This window comes from Rhinolophus hipposideros, assembly GCF_964194185.1.
Source record: "Rhinolophus hipposideros genome assembly, chromosome: 3".
NCBI lineage: Eukaryota > Metazoa > Chordata > Mammalia > Chiroptera > Rhinolophidae > Rhinolophus > Rhinolophus hipposideros.
The window spans coordinates 2613386-2630970 of NC_138049.1; the positions used below are offsets into that span (position 1 = coordinate 2613386).

The 17585-nt window shown below is 52.4% G+C and overlaps 1 protein-coding gene across 2 annotated transcripts; it reads left to right on the plus strand.

The window, feature by feature from the left end:
* Positions 1 to 990: 990 nt before the first annotated feature.
* On the plus strand, positions 991 to 16902 carry TBXT (T-box transcription factor T; the record flags this gene model as incomplete). 2 transcript variants are annotated; one of them, XM_081044535.1, is made up of 9 exons in its annotated part: positions 991 to 1638; positions 2090 to 2354; positions 3089 to 3223; positions 4048 to 4109; positions 4229 to 4290; positions 5887 to 6063; positions 7335 to 7464; positions 9356 to 9676; positions 16290 to 16902. In XM_081044535.1, 8 exons carry the CDS (start codon positions 1433 to 1435, stop codon positions 9627 to 9629), a joined length of 1311 nt encoding a protein of 436 aa, XP_080900661.1. In that variant the 3' UTR covers positions 9630 to 9676; positions 16290 to 16902. The 2 variants fall into 2 exon arrangements, with proteins under 2 accessions (XP_080900661.1, XP_080900662.1); XM_081044536.1 differs by lacking the exon at positions 16290 to 16902 and having other exon boundaries at positions 1433 to 1638; positions 9356 to 9753.
* Positions 16903 to 17585: the final 683 nt, after the last annotated feature.

Genomic DNA, 17585 nt, shown 5'->3' on the forward strand with positions numbered 1-17585 from the left:
CCGCCGCATCGCCCAGGATGCCCAGAGTCCTGCGCGTGCGAACTGGAAGAAACTGGTAAACTGAGGCTGGACCCACAAGCCCCTGACGCTCCGATGCCGAGCTGCCTCCTGTCCTCGTCCAGGGCTCCCGTTTTAGGAGGAATGTTGTTTGAAGGGACCCTACTGAACTGCTTCCTGCTCATTGTCACCTTTCCTTCGCCCTCCTCGCGGAGGTTCTCACCAAAAGGTAATAAAGCCGCCGCTCCCCGCCCGGCCGGCCGCTGGCGGGGGGAGAACCGTGGCCTGCCCCCTCCCACCTTCCGCAAAAACAAAGACCAGAAACAGAAGCCAAGAAAACTCTGGGGTCACGGTACACGCGCAGACCTCGTCACCAAAGTCCTGATTTTATAAGGGGAGCGAGAAAACTTCCGAAAAGGGGTCGTTTGGTTGATTTCCGTCTATTTCCCTCTGTGGTCGCGGGACCGACCCACGGGCTTCGCCTTCCAGACAGTTGAGGGCTGCGGGACCGGGGGTGCCAGGTGGGCCGATCCATGGTCGTGGGTGTCAGTGGGGCCCCGTGAAGTGCTGCGGGGCGAGGGACGTGTCGGGAGGGGACACTGCCCCGTGGAGGGCTGCGCCCTGGGAGGCGCGAGACCAGCGCGATTTGGGCTCCGCAGGCGCGGCGCCCTGGAGCCGGCTGTGCTCGCTGCTCTGGGGCGGGGGACGAGAGCATCCGGCCCGCGCAGGTGAGCCTCGCGGTGCGACTTGGGGTGGCACACCTGCGGAGTCGGGGTGTGCTTAGGGGGCAGGAGGGAGTCGGGGAGCGTCGTGGGCGGCCGGGCGAGCCCTGGAGGACGTGGACCCGGCAAGTTCCGGCGCCCGGCCCCTCCCTCCACGTCGACCCCTCCCGGCCCGGCCGCAGGGGCCGCCCGCCGCTTTGATGGAGGTGCAAACATTTGGGGGAGGGCGGAGGTGTAGGGACTGGGCCGGGCGCTGGGGGACCTCCGACTTACATGAAACGGGCGCGCGGGAGCCTATTGTTGGCCCGGGTCCTGCCGAGCCCGCCCTGCGGGTCTGATATGGCCGCTGGCGGCCAATGGACAGCGGCCCCCGCACTTCAAACGGCGCGCGGCCCAATCCCCGCACCCCCCTCCGCGGCCACCGCTGCTCTATTTATGGGGAGGAGACCGATTTTCTTTCCCCAGAGACCTACTCTAGTCGCTCCTCAAGGGAGTTCAAGTGGAATAACCTTCCCCCACCCCTTCCCCTGACCCCCCTCCCCCAGATAGCTGTCCTCGCCCTCCTCCCGGGTCTGTGCTGGGACCTGGTCGCCTTCGTGGGTGTTGGCCCCAGCGGCCCCTCTTTATGGAAGAGTGGCCTCCGACTGGGGTGAAGGTGGCGCTCGGGTAGTGAGTCGGGCTCGGGGGGGCGGTGGGGAGGGGCGGGTGGGAGGATGAGCTCCCCCGGCACCGAGAGCGCTGGGAAGAGCCTGCAGTACCGAGTGGACCACCTGCTGAGCGCCGTGGAGAGCGAGTTGCAGGCCGGCAGCGAGAAGGGCGACCCCACGGAGCGCGAGCTGCGCGTGGGCCTGGAGGAGAGCGAGCTGTGGTTGCGCTTCAAGGAGCTCACCAATGAGATGATCGTGACCAAGAACGGCAGGTGGGTGCGCGGCGTGGGCTATGCGCTCGCGCGCGCGGGCAGCCTGGACAGTTTCTTAGCGTCCAACACTTTTTTCCCTGGTGGCGGTCTTATTGCTCGTTTCCACCAGGGCAGGGAACAGTCCCTGGCGGTCCCCACGCATCACCGTTCTGGGGCTTTATTTGGGAAGGCTGGGGAGGAGGGCTCGGAGGAGGAGTCCCGGTACCGAGAGCTGCAGGCCCCGGCTTAGCTCAGCCCCTCGCCACCTCTGTGTCTGAGAACGTGGGGGAGTGTGGAGAACGCTTGGGGCCTAGGAGGGCGCTGGGAAGGGGGGAGCCTGGGAGTCCCCATTGTAAGTTCCCAGGGAGGCTCCTCTTTGCCCTGAAATGACAGAGGCCTCTGTCCCAGGCCTTCTGCCTTCCGTCTAAGGGCTCAGATCCAGAGTCGTCCTGCTCCGCTCTTTTCTTTCCAGGAGGATGTTCCCGGTGCTGAAGGTGAACGTGTCCGGATTGGACCCCAACGCCATGTACTCCTTCCTGCTAGACTTCGTGGCGGCTGACAGTCACCGCTGGAAGTACGTGAACGGGGAGTGGGTGCCGGGGGGCAAGCCGGAGCCGCAGGCGCCCAGCTGCGTGTACATCCATCCCGACTCGCCCAACTTCGGGGCGCACTGGATGAAGGCGCCCGTCTCCTTCAGCAAAGTCAAGCTCACCAACAAGCTCAACGGAGGGGGCCAGGTAGGTGTGATGGGGCGCGAAGCGGGGCCCGCCTGCCTGCGCCTTCTGCGTGGCGGGTCTTGGAGGGGTCGCTGCTTGCACGGGAGATGACGCCTGCCCTAGAGAAAATGCCGCAGCCTTCTTCAGTCAAGCCTTCCGTGTTGTTTATAGTAAACTGAGGTCACAGCAGGGCCTGGGGAAGGCGGAGCGGGCTCAAGTCTCACCTTGAAGACTCAGGCAGGTCTCAGGCTTTGGGGAACTCCTGCGTTTTAGCGCTCGGCTTCCCTAAGGGGAGAGAAGATATCACCTTGATGGTAAACTGTCACGTTAGGGCTTAAACAGCTGCCCCATTTACAGGGTGAATTCTGAACAAAGCTGTAAATTTGTCTTTTCCTAAAGAACGCTTTACCTGGGGGTTGGTACTGGGCGACCCAGTTCCAGCAGCTGCAAACAAGCTCAGGCATTGAGAGTTGTCCCTAGTGGTCCTGGAAGCCTCGGGGGCTTCGTTCTCCAAGCTCAGAGGCTTTCGTGATGCGCACTCCTTGCCTTTAATGGGATGCAGCGTCTCACGCGCCCTTTTCCAAACTATGGTCCTGGGGAGCAGCACCTGATGGGATCCCACGAACTCCAGCAGGAGCCACAGGATTTTCTGCATCGCGGGTGCATTTTTCTCAACTGCAGGGCCAGTGGGTGTTCTGTGAGCTTAACTAGGACCTTGGTGGTCGCCCCCCCCCACGTGTCTATGTCTTCCTCAGATTATGCTGAACTCCTTGCATAAGTATGAGCCCCGAATCCATATCGTGAGAGTTGGGGGTCCCCAGCGCATGATCACCAGCCACTGCTTCCCGGAGACCCAGTTCATCGCTGTGACTGCTTATCAGAATGAGGAGGTGAGGGGGGGCCGGAGGCAGCGTTCCCAGCGTGCTGCCCCCTTGGAGATTCCTGCCAGTGGGGACACATGTGTGATTAGCGCACTTCAGGCTGAAAATGAATGCCTTTTCAAATAATTTAGCATAACCATAAAATTGGAACAGAGGGGAGAAAAGTTTACAATAAGTCTTCATGCACGCATTTCCCCCTTTTCATTCTCTGTAAAAGTGTCTAAAACCAGAAGAAGCGTCTACTAAATGCTCTAATTGAAAAGATGGGTGAAACTTAGGTAAAGAACTATGAGGATTTCTTGAGAACAAGACTTGCGTGAGGGAGGGGCATCTTATTCTGGAAATCTGCCTGAGAGGGTGGGTGGGCAGCCTTCCACCTGAGCGGTCGGAGTTCTTCACTGGAAACAAAATGCTGTTTGATGCCTGGACATCTCTATCTTACATCCAGAATGCCACCGTTTTGTGAGTAGATAGTGGCCTGGTCAGTGTTGACCACGCGCTAGAACTAGCCGATCACTATTTCTTAGGCAGACCCAGGTATGTTTTGAGCTCTGTTTAATTTATGCACACAGAATATTGTCAGCAGTAGATTCAGTGTCTTGTGAATTCCACTTAGAAAATCAGCAATGAAGAACTTTTCATAAATATGCTATTCTTCATGACCTGGTACAATTTCTCAGCCACTTCAGACCCAAATGGGAAATATACCTGGAAAGAAGTCTGATTTATATTTGAATTTTTAAAAGACTACTGGTGCTTCCCAATTTCTCAGTGCCACATTAAATCCCCTGGCTATGAGCAATACACTAATGTGACTTTTTTTGTTTTTTCAGATCACAGCTCTTAAAATTAAATACAATCCATTCGCAAAAGCTTTCCTTGATGCAAAGGAAAGGTGAGAGAATTCTAACTATGCCCTTTGGGCAGAGAAGTATGCAGAAAGATGAAATATTGCTGTAAATTCTGTTTTCTGAATGTTCTCCTACTTGACAGTTCAATACACTTTTTTGACAGAAGTGATCACAAGGAGATGATGGAAGAACCCGGCGGCAGCCAGCAGTCTGGGTACTCCCAATGTACGGTTGGTTGTGCTGTGCCTCATGTGCCCCGTTTCGGGACTGGATGGTTGAGTTGGACACGAGCCGACTTGGGCTTCTGGGTGTGGCTGGGGGCAGACTCGCCGCTTTGCTGTGCAAGGCTCAGCGTGCCATTGCATGCTGAAGTCTTCAGCCTCTGCTCTCTCCGGACTTGTGGGTGCTCGTCCGGCCAGAAGTTGGGGCACAGTTACCTGGGCTCCTTGGTGTTTCTCCGAGGCAGCTCCAGCGATGGCTGGGCCAGATCACCGAGACCTTGGAGGGAGTTCAGCCTCTGCTGTGTTGGGCAACAGGCGGACCCGCTCTTTATATCCACTTTGAGGTGGTTTCTGTTTTTGTTATTGATTGAGAACTGAAGGAGCATCTTTGGGGAGATTCTTATGAAAAAAAATGTTTCTTTTCCCTTCGCCAGCTTTAGTTCTGGGAATGGTGCATTAACACATGCCGGTTTGGGTGGAAACAATGGCTCGCGGGATGGGCAAAGCCTGGTTTAAGTCCAGCTTCCTTTAGGAGTTCTGTGAGCCAGAGCCAAGGTTTGCAGGCCCAGATGGTGGCCTCCAGTAGGAGAAAATGCTGCGTCTCCTCTCCTCACAGGGCAGGCTCGGAGAGTTTAAGTGATTGATAATGTCAGGAGAGAAAAGTTAGTGTTTGCTTGTCCCCTCAGGAGGCTGGGTGAACCAGCAGGGCACACTCCTGTCGTCTTCTGTGCTGTTTTCTTTTTTTTTAAAGTCATCTTCTAGGCTAATTTATCAATCAGCCCTCCTGAAGTGGCTTGTGGGCCGCATGTGGGAGCGGCATGTGGACAGCTGCTCTGGCAGGGGATGGCCCATGCTTGACGGGTACATCCGGACTCTCCTTCATTTAAGTGTTGTCTCAGGAGCCATTTGTAGTTTGGCAATTGGAGCCAGAGTAGTTGTCCCCCAGAGGTGGCTTTTCTAAACTAAAACCAAAACAAACAAAAACTCTATAGACAGACAACAGAATGGAGAAGAAATCGGAGTTCTAGAGGACAGTGTTGCAGTGATTTTCTGATCGGTGTGTAGTTGGGGAGAATGAACCTAAAACAAAAGGAAAGTGGCAGAAAAGGTGCCCCGGGAAGGGACAGTGGCTCCCTGGTGTGACGGTGGCTTGTGGGAGGCCTCAGCGATGCCACTTGCATGGCTGTCCCTGTGTGTTGAGCAGGTCTGAATTTTGCCTGCTTTGACGTTTTATTCATGCTCAGCAGTTAGGACCTGAAGGCTGATTGGCCTGGGAGATGGAAAATCCAACAGAAAAATACCCTAAGGCCGGGAGGATTCTGGGGTGGGTGCGGGTTTGAATGAGAATGGTGGAGGAAGCAGCAGGGTTGGCTAAGGCTGGGGTCTCCCAGGTTTTCTCAGAACCTTGGTCAACCTGTGGCCTCCAGTGTGAGGCTGATGGCTGACGCCTTCAGACTTGGCCTGGACACTCAGTGTGGGCACTATGAACCCCAGTTCATCAGGGACTCCCAGGAAAAGACATAGTTCCCTAGTCTCAGCCTCCTGTCCTATAAACACGGAGGTCGTGAAATGCCAGTTACTCCACATTCTTTTCTCACAGCAGGGGGGTGGCTGATTCCCGGAACCAGTGCTCTGTGCCCACCTGCCACCCCCCATCCTCAGTTTGGAGGCGCCCTGTCACTTCCCTCCACGCACAGCTGCGAAAGGTACCCCACCCTGAGGAACCACCGGCCATCACCCTACCCCAGCCCATACACGCATCGGAACAATTCTCCGAGTAAGTTGTATGTTCAAGTAGCTTGGGGGGCTGGAATACCACTTTTGGAAAGGGATCTGCTAGGTTCCAGAGGGCAGGATGGGAGAAGCCCTCCAGAACCCACACCCAAACCTGGTTCTTTCGTGGCTCGAGAGGAGCCATGTTCGGTCTGGGCCACTGTGGGCTCCACCGCAGAGAGGTCCCGCCAAGAGACTCTGGATGTTGAGTATGCGTCAATCATTGCTCCAGCTTTCCTGGCCCAGAACTGTGGGCAGCTCTAGGCACCCAGCTTGGCACATTTTCTGAGCCTCTGCAAAGTGCTGTGTTGGGTCAGCCAGGCACAGGGATTCCTGGGTGGCCTAGACTTAGGGATTCTCCAAGTGCTGGACACTCCCAGACTTTCTGCATGTGGGGTGGGCCCAGCTGTTTGAATAAACCCTCAGGTGATGCAGGTCTGGTGCAGGCCTTATATCATGAGCTCCAGGCAGACCCTAAGATCCCCTGCCTGATTTCTGTCTAACCCCCTGTGTGCCTAGACTTAATTTTGTCTGGCTCCAGGAGGAGGGAAAAAACTAAGGAACACCATAAAACAATTAAGCAGTTAAAGCTGATTTGAAATGAAAGGAGCTTATTTGGTAAGGAAATAGCCCTTGGGACGTGTGTAGCCAGAGGCTAGTCTCCGAGGCTAGCAGACCATATTTTACATTTTGCCCTGGAGTAATGGTTTGTAAAGGGCTTTCAGTTCTTGAATTATTGTGTGGGAAAAGGCAGGTTACAGTTAACGTGTTTTTAGTTTAAAATATAATTAATCCCCAGTCAAATGACTGTAGGATTCTGTTTCCAGAGGGCAGCTGTTGATCTAATGCAGGGGTGTCCAAACTTTTTTCAACGGTTTTCACCAAGGGCCACATGCGGTAAAATACACAAACAGCCGGGCCAATACTCGAGGTGAAGTACGTATTGCCTCACCTGGTTTAGTTAAGTAAACTAAATATATTCTTGGAATTTGCTGCGGGCCAATTAACATGGGCTGCAGTTACCCCACGGGCCGCAGTTTGGACACCCCTGATCTAATGATACAGAAAAAGCCTGGGCTGACTGGAGTATATTTTCAAATATGTACATCTGGCAATCAGTACTAGCCTTCGATGAGCAAGGAAGCCGGCTGGTGGACCATTTTCTCATTTGCTTACGCACATTTTGTTTTCATTGTTATTGAGCTGTAGTATTTCATTGCATTGTGTTGCTCTTGGAAGACGCCATCAATAATGATACTTTCTGGCATCCCACAGCCTATTCCGACAATTCACCTGCATGTCTGCCCATGCTCCAGTCCCCTGACAACTGGTCCAGCCTTGGAGTGCCCCCCCACACCAGCACGTTGCCCATGTGTGCCAGCACCGGCCCACCTGCGGGCGCCAGGTAACGTCCGTCTGGGAAACGACGCAGATGTCCCAAGTACCCCCTGCCTGTGACCCCATGCCAGTTCCACTCACTGGCCTTTATCTGTGGGTGGCTGGGTTTTTACTTGTGACTGGACCATTAGTTAGATATGTGCAGGGGTCTCAGCTTACGTGACCATGCTGGGTCCCTGCCCTGAGTCCCTCCCCCGGTCGTGATCTGGGAGGACCCGTGGTTCCCTCGGACCAATGGGCCTTAAGGGAAGGAAACCAGGGCCCTGTCCTGGCCCTGCCATTACCAGCTCATGTGGTGGACACATCTCTTAAATTCTGAGCCTCATTTCTGCAAAAGACGCGGAATAACCCCAGTGTTAGCCTGTCTTTACAGGGTGTTGGGGTCAGTAGGTGAATTCTGAAGAAATGTTTCCAGAACCATTTTTGACAGGAGCTATTATTGACTTACAGAAGTACATTTGTTAGCTTTTCTGTGGATATAGAATCAAAGTCCTTAACACATATACTGGGTAACATAATGATGACTATTTTATTACTTACTTGAAAATTATGTAGAAGGAAATTGGCTTTAAAAATCAAGGTGATTGGCAAATGTATTACATTTCTTCATAGAATTTTTATAATAAAAAACTAACAAAGTTAGAAGTCAATTCTCATTTTCCAATGATGAAATAGGCTCGAAGGTATTAAATGATTGAACAAGTTGTTGGCTCACAGCAGAGCGACTCTGTACGCAAGTTATCTTGATCTCAAAAAGCAATGCACTTTATTGTATACGGAATATCAACACACGCCTAAGATTTGAATTAGTTTTGTGTAGGAAAGGATCCCTTTGTAGTAAGAACTCAGTTGTCTACTCTTAAAATAAAGCAGACAATGCACAAACAGCAAACTTCCAAGGGCTCTGAGGTCACTTAGAATCCTGCCCATAAATCGGATGACATGTAGGTTACAAGCCGCTGGCAGTGGGGATCTCACCTGAGGTTTTCAGTCTCGTCCTAATTGGGCATCTTGGAGCCTTGGGTTTTTTTCATCTGTAAAATGGGGATAGTAAGGTACCTCGATTACCTCAGGCATGTGTGTAAGTTCAGATTCATCTGAACACAGGACATGGCTTGGTAAAGAATACAGCATAAGGTCTCATTCTTCATTTATAGGCCGACTCTTCTATAAGAGAGCAATTTTCTCAAAACAATTTTAGCATCATTTAATGCTGTTCAAATCTCTGTTCTTAGACTAGAGGATTGACTATTTATTTCCGACTCCTTTCATGGATTGGGAAACAGCCTCAAAAGTAGTCCCAGGCCAAGTCTAAAGTGACACATCTGGTCAAGGGCAGAACCAGGATTGCTTCCGGTGTCACTCCCAGGCCCCTTTCTGTCCTGCATGATGCCAGCTATGGTACTGACATCTTGGGACAAAGTGCTGGGAATGGTGACTGGGTGGGGTTTCTCCAAGGGCCGCCTTTCACAGGGTCATGTTTCCGGAGGTGTTGACGCCACCCCGAGAATCCCTGCAGAGGGGTGGGGGTGCTAGTCGACACAGATGCATCTCATCCCTGGAACCCTTTGATTCCTGCTGTCTGGGAATGTCGTATGCTGAACAAGAATGCAAAGCTACCAGCCCAGGTCTTTGTAGAAAAACCTAATTGCACTGGGCCAGGGGCTACTCCCATGCAAATAACCTGGAGTCGGTTCCCAGGGTTTCCGTTCTCCTTAACAGACAGGACAATATCTTACACACCCGTGAGTTGTGTAATATGGGGAAATGACCTGTTTGGAAGATGCCGTATATCCCGGTTCTCAGGAGTGGGATTTTGGTGCCCCTGGTGCAGCTGGTCTGGAGCCCCCCTGGTTTCAGGCCTCTGACTTGTCTGCTTCTCCCCTTTTCCATTCTAGCCAGTACCCCAGCCTGTGGTCTGTGAGCAACGGCACGGTCTCGCCTGGCGCTCCGCCAGCAGGCGTGACCAGCGGGCTGGGTGCCCAGTTCTTCCGGGGACCCTCCGCGCACACCGCACCCCTCACCCACCCGGCCTCGGCTGCTTCGTCCTCAGGCTCCCCACTGTATGACGGGGCCACCACGGCCACAGACACTCCTGACAACCAGTATGATGCCTCGGCCCAGGCCCGTCTCATAGCCTCATGGACACCCGTGTCGCCACCCTCCATGTGAATCGCACCACGTCTTAACATGCAATGACTCCTTTGTCGTGGCAGGAAGTGTTACGGAGCGAGTCCCCAAGAAATGACCACGGAGCCGAATTGGACAAATTAACAAGGCCTTTATTACAGATTCGAATCTGGGCTCAAGCCTCCACTGACATAGCAAGCAGTGAGCGAGAGCCCTGAGCACTGTTTCCCATCCCTATTTATTCTTTTCTGTTACTTGTCCTTTTTCTGATTTATGTGCCTTGGAGAAAAAAGGGGTGCTGGTTATTATTTTTTAAGGGGATGTTTTCAGGGGTAGGTTTTCCTTAAGGGAATGTTCCCAGGGGTAAGGGGATGTTCTGCTTATCTTTGCTGCAGCAACAGGATCTGCTTATCTTTGCTGCAGCAACAGGATATCTAGTTTTGGGGTAAGCTTAACTGGGTACATGGTTTTAACGGAAGATATGTTCGGGTGGCCGAAAATTTCCCACGGCACTTTTGCTCTGACCTGCTTATCTTCCATTGTTAAGTAGATTGTCTAAACTGAATTGAGGCACGGTTTTTTTTGTTTTTTTCTTTTCTTGACCTCCTTGTCACATTCCCTACTGGTCTTACCCAGGAATCAAATCATTGATTCTCGATCTTTTTCTGGGAAGTTAGCATCATCTAGGCCTAAGTTTTGATAGTGAGTACGAAACATGAGGACCTTGACAGCTTGGATCCTAGAGTGAACTAGGTTGACTAGAGATGGAAACATGTAGGGTCCGATAGTGACGATTAAGATGAGGAGAACTAGGGGCCCAGCGGCCGCACTAAGGAGAGTAGGGAGCCATGGGGACCAGGAAAATAGGTTCGCATACCAGTTTCCTTGCCTGGCTCGCTCTTTTTCTCTCTCCTTGAGTCTCCGTCTAAGCTGGCTAAGACTTTTTTATGACCCCAGAATGGTTAGTATAGAAACAACAGGCTTCTCCCCAGGGTGAGGCATAGTCCTCCTTGTTTAAGGAAAAGGAGGTCGAGGCCTCTTTTCTTCTGGAGAACAACCTCGGCAAGGGAGCTCAGAGAGCTTTTAAGTTTTGTAACCGTTTCCTCAAGGGTACTGAGGTCTAAGTCCACTTGTCTAGTTAACTCTCAGTAATCTTGGTCTTGTTTAACGAGGGAGGCAGTATCGACCGCAGTGGAACCGGCGACACCCAATGTGATCAAGAGTGGGATTAGGACTGGGGCCCTCCTGGCCCTATGGGGCTCTAACCCTAGATGTTCTTTACCCCCTTTACCAGAATGATAATAGATCTGAGGAAGAATACGGGTAAGGATACAGAGCCCTAAAGAGTTGTTGTTCATGATAGCAGGGAGGTAAGCACAAGGGGTGATACCCTCCGTGCAGGCTCACCAAGTCCCTTCGGGGGCGACGAGAAGGACGTTTTCCCCGTCGGTCTCTGTCTCTGGAAGGATGATGGTCTGAACACAGGAGGATGAATAAGGAGAATCCTCTATGCGAAAGTTGCCTGGGAAAAGGCATGTGCCTTTTCCTTGCACGTCGTCAAGAGTTAGTTTTGGGTGGGCTCCCCACGGGCAGACGTGTTCTAGGAGAGTCCCTGGAGAGGGGGTCTGACAGGTCCCCGGTGCGTCTGGAGCCCCCGTGGCGAGCGACCCTCCGGAATCTTAGGTGCTGGTCGGTCGTGGTCCAAGGGGCTAGGGTGACACAGCCTCAGGCAGCACAGTAGAAGTTGTTTTCTCCCTCACATTTGCTAGGCCCTATAGGCGGCTGGTCGATGTTGTAAGCCGGTTGTCGGGACCGTCCCTTAACCGCAGTCGGGGTGCTCAGGATCACCGTGAATGAGCCAGTCCATCTGGGTTTAAGCTGGCCTGGGTTGAGCTTTTTGACCCAGACTAATTTACCAGGTTTAGTAACAGGAGTCCTCACTGGGCTGGAAGTCTCCAGGTCTTTCTCTCCACACACCACATTTTGAGCTGTGTTCCGTGCTACCTGGAGAGCCTGTAAAGACTTAAGAAGATTATGGTTTCTGATGGCCCCCAGCTGCTCTTCCCCAACCGGGGTAGGAGTGGAGGAGGATGCCCAAACATTATTTTATAAGGAGTAAAACCCTGGGTATACAGAGTACACCGGGCCCTCAGGAGGGCGAAAGGGAGAAGACTTACCCAATCACCGCCAGTTTCCAGCTTTAATTTTGTTAGGGTTTCCTTAAGAGTCCGATTCATCCTTTCTACCTGGCCAGAACTCTGTGGTCTATATATGCAGTGGAGTTTCCACTTAATTTTTAAGGTGGAAGCCAATAACTGGGTGACCTGGGCGGTGAACGCCAGGCCATTGTCAGATCCCAAGTATAGCGGTAGGCCAAACCGAGGGAGAATTTCAGAAACCAATTGTTTAACTACTACCTGGGCTGTCTCTTGTCTGGTTGCATAAGCCTCTGGCCATCCTGAGAAAGTATCTACCATGACGAGGGGGTACTTGTACCCTCCTTTGGCTGGTGGCAACTCAGTGAAGTCTAAATCCCAATGTTCACCTGGGGACCCTCCCCTAAACCGGAGCCCAGGTTTCTTGACGGGAGTAGGGTTGGAGTTCACTTGAGCACAAGTCTGACATCTCCTTGCGATGTCCTGGGTCATCTTATAGAGTCCCTTTATGAAAAAAATTTTTCTCAAGAGTTCTGCGAGCTTGGTACCACCTAGATGCATACTTTTGTGGATCTGTTCGGCGATTTGTCTGCCCAAGCTTTGAGGAAGTAAGGTCCTTTTATCTGGGAGCTGGATCCATCCTTTTTCTGTTTCGGTTCCTCCCAGTTTATATCCTAATTCCCTTTCTTCTGGTGTGTAATACGGCCCGGAGGGAGGGTGACCTCATGGAGGCTCAGGACTTGTAGGGGCCGTACTGGTCTTTTGGCGACGTCTCGGGCTGTCCGGTCGGCAAACCTGTTTTTCTGTGACACTATTGATTTGTCCTTTTGGTGCTGCCGGCAATGGAAGACTGCTACTGCAGTAGGACCCCAGATGGAGGCCAGTAGGGTCAGGATTTTCTGGGAGTTTTTAATGTCCTTTTCTCCTGCTGTGAGGTGGGTCTAACAGGGGGACCTGGTATTGGGTCACTCTGGCATTTGACAGCCACCTCTCTGGTGGAGACCACAGTAAGCCCTCAATACCATGAGGGGCAGTGACCTGGAGGTTCTGCTCAAACGTTAGTTTCAGAGGCTTTTTTTTTTTTTTTTTTTTTACCAAGAAGGCAGTGGCAGCGATGGCCCGGAGGCACCCAGGCTAGCCAGCAGCTACGGGATCCAGTCACTTAGATAAGTAAGCCACGGGGCGTTTCCAGGGCCCCAAGGTCTGGGTCAAAACTCCTTTTGCGATCCCCTTAGACTCAGCCACAAATAGTTGGAAGGGCTTCTCCAGGTCAGGGAGAGCTAGGACGGGGGCACTCACCAGGGCTGTCTTGAGTGCGGTGAAGGCTTTTTTTTTTGTTTTTTGTCCACTTGAGTTCTGTTTCCTTTCCCCCGGTTGCTGAGTACAGAGGCTTGGCGATCCCAGCAAACCCGAGGATCCAGAGTCTGTAATAGCCCACGGCCCCAAGGAATTCCCGTACTTGCCTCTTAGTCCGTGGCGTGGGGATTTGGAGAATCGCCTGGATCCGGCTCCGGGATAAAGTGCGCTTCCCCTCTTGGATAAGATAACCCAGATAGGTGAACTTCGTCCTGCAGAGCTGGGCCTTTTTGGCAGAGACACGATACCCCAACGAACCCAGGTTTTGGGGAAGGCCCCCCTGAGTAAGGGCTCGGGGCACTCGGAGATAATTAAAAAGGAGTGGGTATCCGTCTTTTCCCCGAGATTGGAGACCCAGGCTCGGGACCACGGATATGATTTGGACTTCCCAGTGGCCCCTCGGATGAGCACCCTTTCTTTCGAGAGGAGTCCTTCAGGTTTCAGCAAAACAGAGTGGGTTGTCCCAGTATCTACCAGAAAGTCAATGGGCTTTTACCCCCACATTCAGCATTACCCGGGGCTCCTGGGGGGTAGGGGAGCCCTGACCCTCCCAGTCTGTCTCTTTTACTAGGATGGGAGCGGCTGTGTCCCTCCCACTCTGGGGTCTCTTAGGGCACTCTCTCTTTCAATGGCCAATCTTTTTGCAGTATGTACACTGGTTCTTCCCCAATTGTTTCCGCTCTTTCCTTTGTTCCTGGCCAGACGTCTTGTCTCTCCCTCGTCCCTTTTTTCTATCTTTCTGTATTGCAAGTAGGACTTTAGCCATTTTTTTGGTTTAAGACCTGAGATGGGTCTTCTCTATTTTCAAAAACTTTTTGGGCCTCGGCCAGCAACTCAGACAGAGACTTCCCTTCGAAGCCTTCTAACTTCTGTAGTTTGCGTCTAATATCTGGGGCTGACTGGGCTACTAACTGGACTGCAAGGGCCGCCCGATTGGCTGGGGCGTCAGGGTCCATAGGCGTGTAAGTCCGGTAAGCTTCACATAGCCTCTCGAGATACGCCAACGGGCTTTCAGTCGGCCCCTGCCTTACCTCGGTCACCCCAGATAGACTGGTGGGTCTCCTAGCCGCAGCTCGGACACCCGAAAAGAACCTGGCGGCAATGGCTCAAAGCCCCTCCTCTAACCAATGAACTACAGCTTCAGTTACGACAGGTGTGGGAAAGACAGCCTCCACAGGATCAGGGTGAGCGGAAGGCTCCCCGCGGGCACCAAGAACCTGCCTTTTCCCCTCGGTCCCAACTCCCTCCCCCTCCTCTTCGGCGAACAGAGCGCTCAGCAGCAGCCACAATCATCTCACGTGGGCTGGCGGGCGAAAAATACCGATTTAAGGAGAACAATAAGACCCTGGGGGTTCTGGGGAAAAAAAGGATTCTGATTTTTCCAATTGTATAAGTCAGAAGTGGTGAAGGGAACATAAGTCCGTAGCGGGACCCCTCCCGGACCAGTTTTTCCCACCTCCCGGAGGGGCAAAATAGGAACTGCCTGAGCCTCTCCAAAAAGTGCCCCCGAACGGGTGTGCGAGGAACTTAAAGAGTTACGGGGGCTTAGAGGGCTCCCTTCCCCAGTGGAAGAACCAGGCGAACTCGATTCCCCAGCCGGGCCAGTCGAAATCTGGCTCCCTCGACCTGCGCCCCGGGGTTCCCGCTCCCCACTGAGGCCAGCCAGAGACGGGGAGAGCGGGCCGGGAGGAACCCGGGCGGATCCCGCCCCTCCCGGCTTCCCCACAGCTCCCCCGACAGGCGCCGCCGCTGCACGGGGGTGGCCGCCGATGGGGGACGGGATCCTCCCCCGGGGCTGAGAGAACCGGCGGGGCAGGAAGAGGCTGTTCAGTCCTGGGTCTCTCTGTCTGGCCCGGGGACTTAGCCAACAGAACTGATCGTTTTCGCTTTTTTTTTCCCCGATTTCTGGGGAGGGCAATCACAGGCCTTCAGGTAACCTGGATTGTCAGTTACAATATCAATCCAGATATCTATGTAGGGAATTTGTTCGGGGTGGCCGGTCTTCCCATAAGTGATTCGCCGAATTTCGTAACAGAAATCTAGATCGAAGGTCCCCGTAGAAGGCCACCCGACCCCAAAAGTGGGCCACTCTAGTTCACAGAATTTCCGGAGAGAGAAGGCGTCCACGGGCACCCCGTAGCCGTCTGCCCTCCTCCTGAAATCCTGAAAGTTCTTAATAACACAGTCGAGGGGACTCAATCCCCCGGCTTGCGAATTTCCCTGACCCATGTTCGCTTGCGCGCCAAGACAATAGACACTCAGACAACACAGAACACAAAAACAGATCCAGAATCCCAAAGCTGTCCACAAACACGACAGTTGACAGGATTGAGATTGGAGACTGGGGCGGCTGGAGCCCCAATCTGCCCAAACCAGGACCTCGACGGTCGTCACCGTCTAGGCCGTGGACTGGAAGTTCCGCGGCGTCCCGCCTTCCAAACGTCCACCACTCAGGGTACCTACCAAACCAGAAACAAAACAAAACAAAACAGGAATGACAGAGGCCTGACTTACCTGGCGCCGCTAGCTAGTTGGTCCGGAGGGAGTCTCCGCTGGTCGTTGATTCAGGAATTTAGGTGGTTACAGGGGAGCCTCTGGGCTCCCTCCAACCTTGAGGAGGGGGCTCCAGGGCGTCCCGGTGGCGATCTCGCTGGGGCCTCCAAATGTTACGGAGCGAGTCCCCAAGAAATGACCACGGAGCCGAATTGGACAAATTAACAAGGCCTTTATTACAGATTCGAATCTGGGCTCAAGCCTCCACTGACATAGCAAGCAGTGAGCGAGAGCCCTGAGCACTGTTTCCCATCCCTATTTATTCTTTTCTGTTACTTGTCCTTTTTCTGATTTATGTGCCTTGGAGAAAAAAGGGGTGCTGGTTATTATTTTTTAAGGGGATGTTTTCAGGGGTAGGTTTTCCTTAAGGGAATGTTCCCAGGGGTAAGGGGATGTTCTGCTTATCTTTGCTGCAGCAACAGGATCTGCTTATCTTTGCTGCAGCAACAGGATATCTAGTTTTGGGGTAAGCTTAACTGGGTACATGGTTTTAACGGAAGATATGTTCGGGTGGCCGAAAATTTCCCACGGCACTTTTGCTCTGACCTGCTTATCTTCCATTGTTAAGTAGATTGTCTAAACTGAATTGAGGCACGGTTTTTTTTGTTTTTTTCTTTTCTTGACCTCCTTGTCACAGGAAGTATTGATTCCAGTGATCTAGGTACCCAGTGGCAGCCTCGTGGGTCAGGGGAAGGAATTGGGCTTTATTACCTCCATTCCTTCACCAGAGGAGAATAATGACCGAGAGACCCCCCTCTCCCACCCGGCATCGGCCATGGCCTGTGGTCTGGGTCATTTATGTGCTGCAGGGGAATTCAAGTGTGCACGCAGGCGGTTGGCTTCCATCGCCACGATTCACAACAAAACTGATTTGCTAGGGGCCAGAAACCTTTGTTTGTTTCTTGTACAGCACATAGACGACTTTGGGACATCAGAACCTGTAAACTCCTCTGGTCCTGCTTTAGCGAGATAAAAGCACATGTTTGATTCCCTTCCTTTTTGCTTTCGAGTAGTTGTCAGGCCTGGTTTGTGGCAGGTGTCATAGCTGAGCTGGGCTGCGGAGCACAGAGGATATCACAGTCGGAGACAGATTTTAGTTGAAACACAAAGCTCACTAGAAAGGGTCTATTTTGAGTGTACGTAGCTAATCTCTTGTATGGTTACACTTGCAACTGTTTATATTGTTCTTCTGACAAAGTAGCCAAAGACAATCAGCAGGAAGCATTTTCTGCAAAATAAAGGCAATATGCAAAATTTGGTGGGTGTCGTGGTCATTCAAATCCTTCTGCTTTTTGGGTAAGAGTCTGCTGTTGTAGCTGGTGGTGAAGACCTTGTCCCAAAGAAACATTTTATTGCGCTATGAACTTTAATATTTTATCTAGTCAGTTGCAGAACTGGAAGTGAAATATGCATATATTTACTCCATGCTAATTGCTACAAAAATGCAAAAGATGCTAAATGATTTTCAAGAGATTGAAACAGCCAACACAATCACTGAAGAAGGTGGGTAACGACAGAATGGAGAACATGCTCCATAAAAAAGGCTCCCGGGGGGTGGCCAGTGCCAGGCAGGCCACGTGTAGCTGCATCTTCCACTTTTCCAGCAGGATTGTTTATTGTGTCTATCTTTAACACTGCTGCTTGAAATCCTGCTTAATATGGGCTGTCCACCTGAGTCAAGTGAAAGCACATAAGATGAGCCGACAAAAAGTTAGTTTATAGATGTGCGACGTAGTGGCGACAGTCCTCTGCAGGATATGGCATTTGTAAATAACCTTTCCTGCCGGTGTCCCCAGCCGTGAACCAGAACCCCGCTTGTGCCTGATTGGGGCAATTTCTCCACCTAGTGGCAGAATCCTTAATTTGATCTTAGTTGTTCCAGCTTGATGTGCCGAACAGGGACACTGAGTCCCAGGGTCCTTCCTCCAGGGGC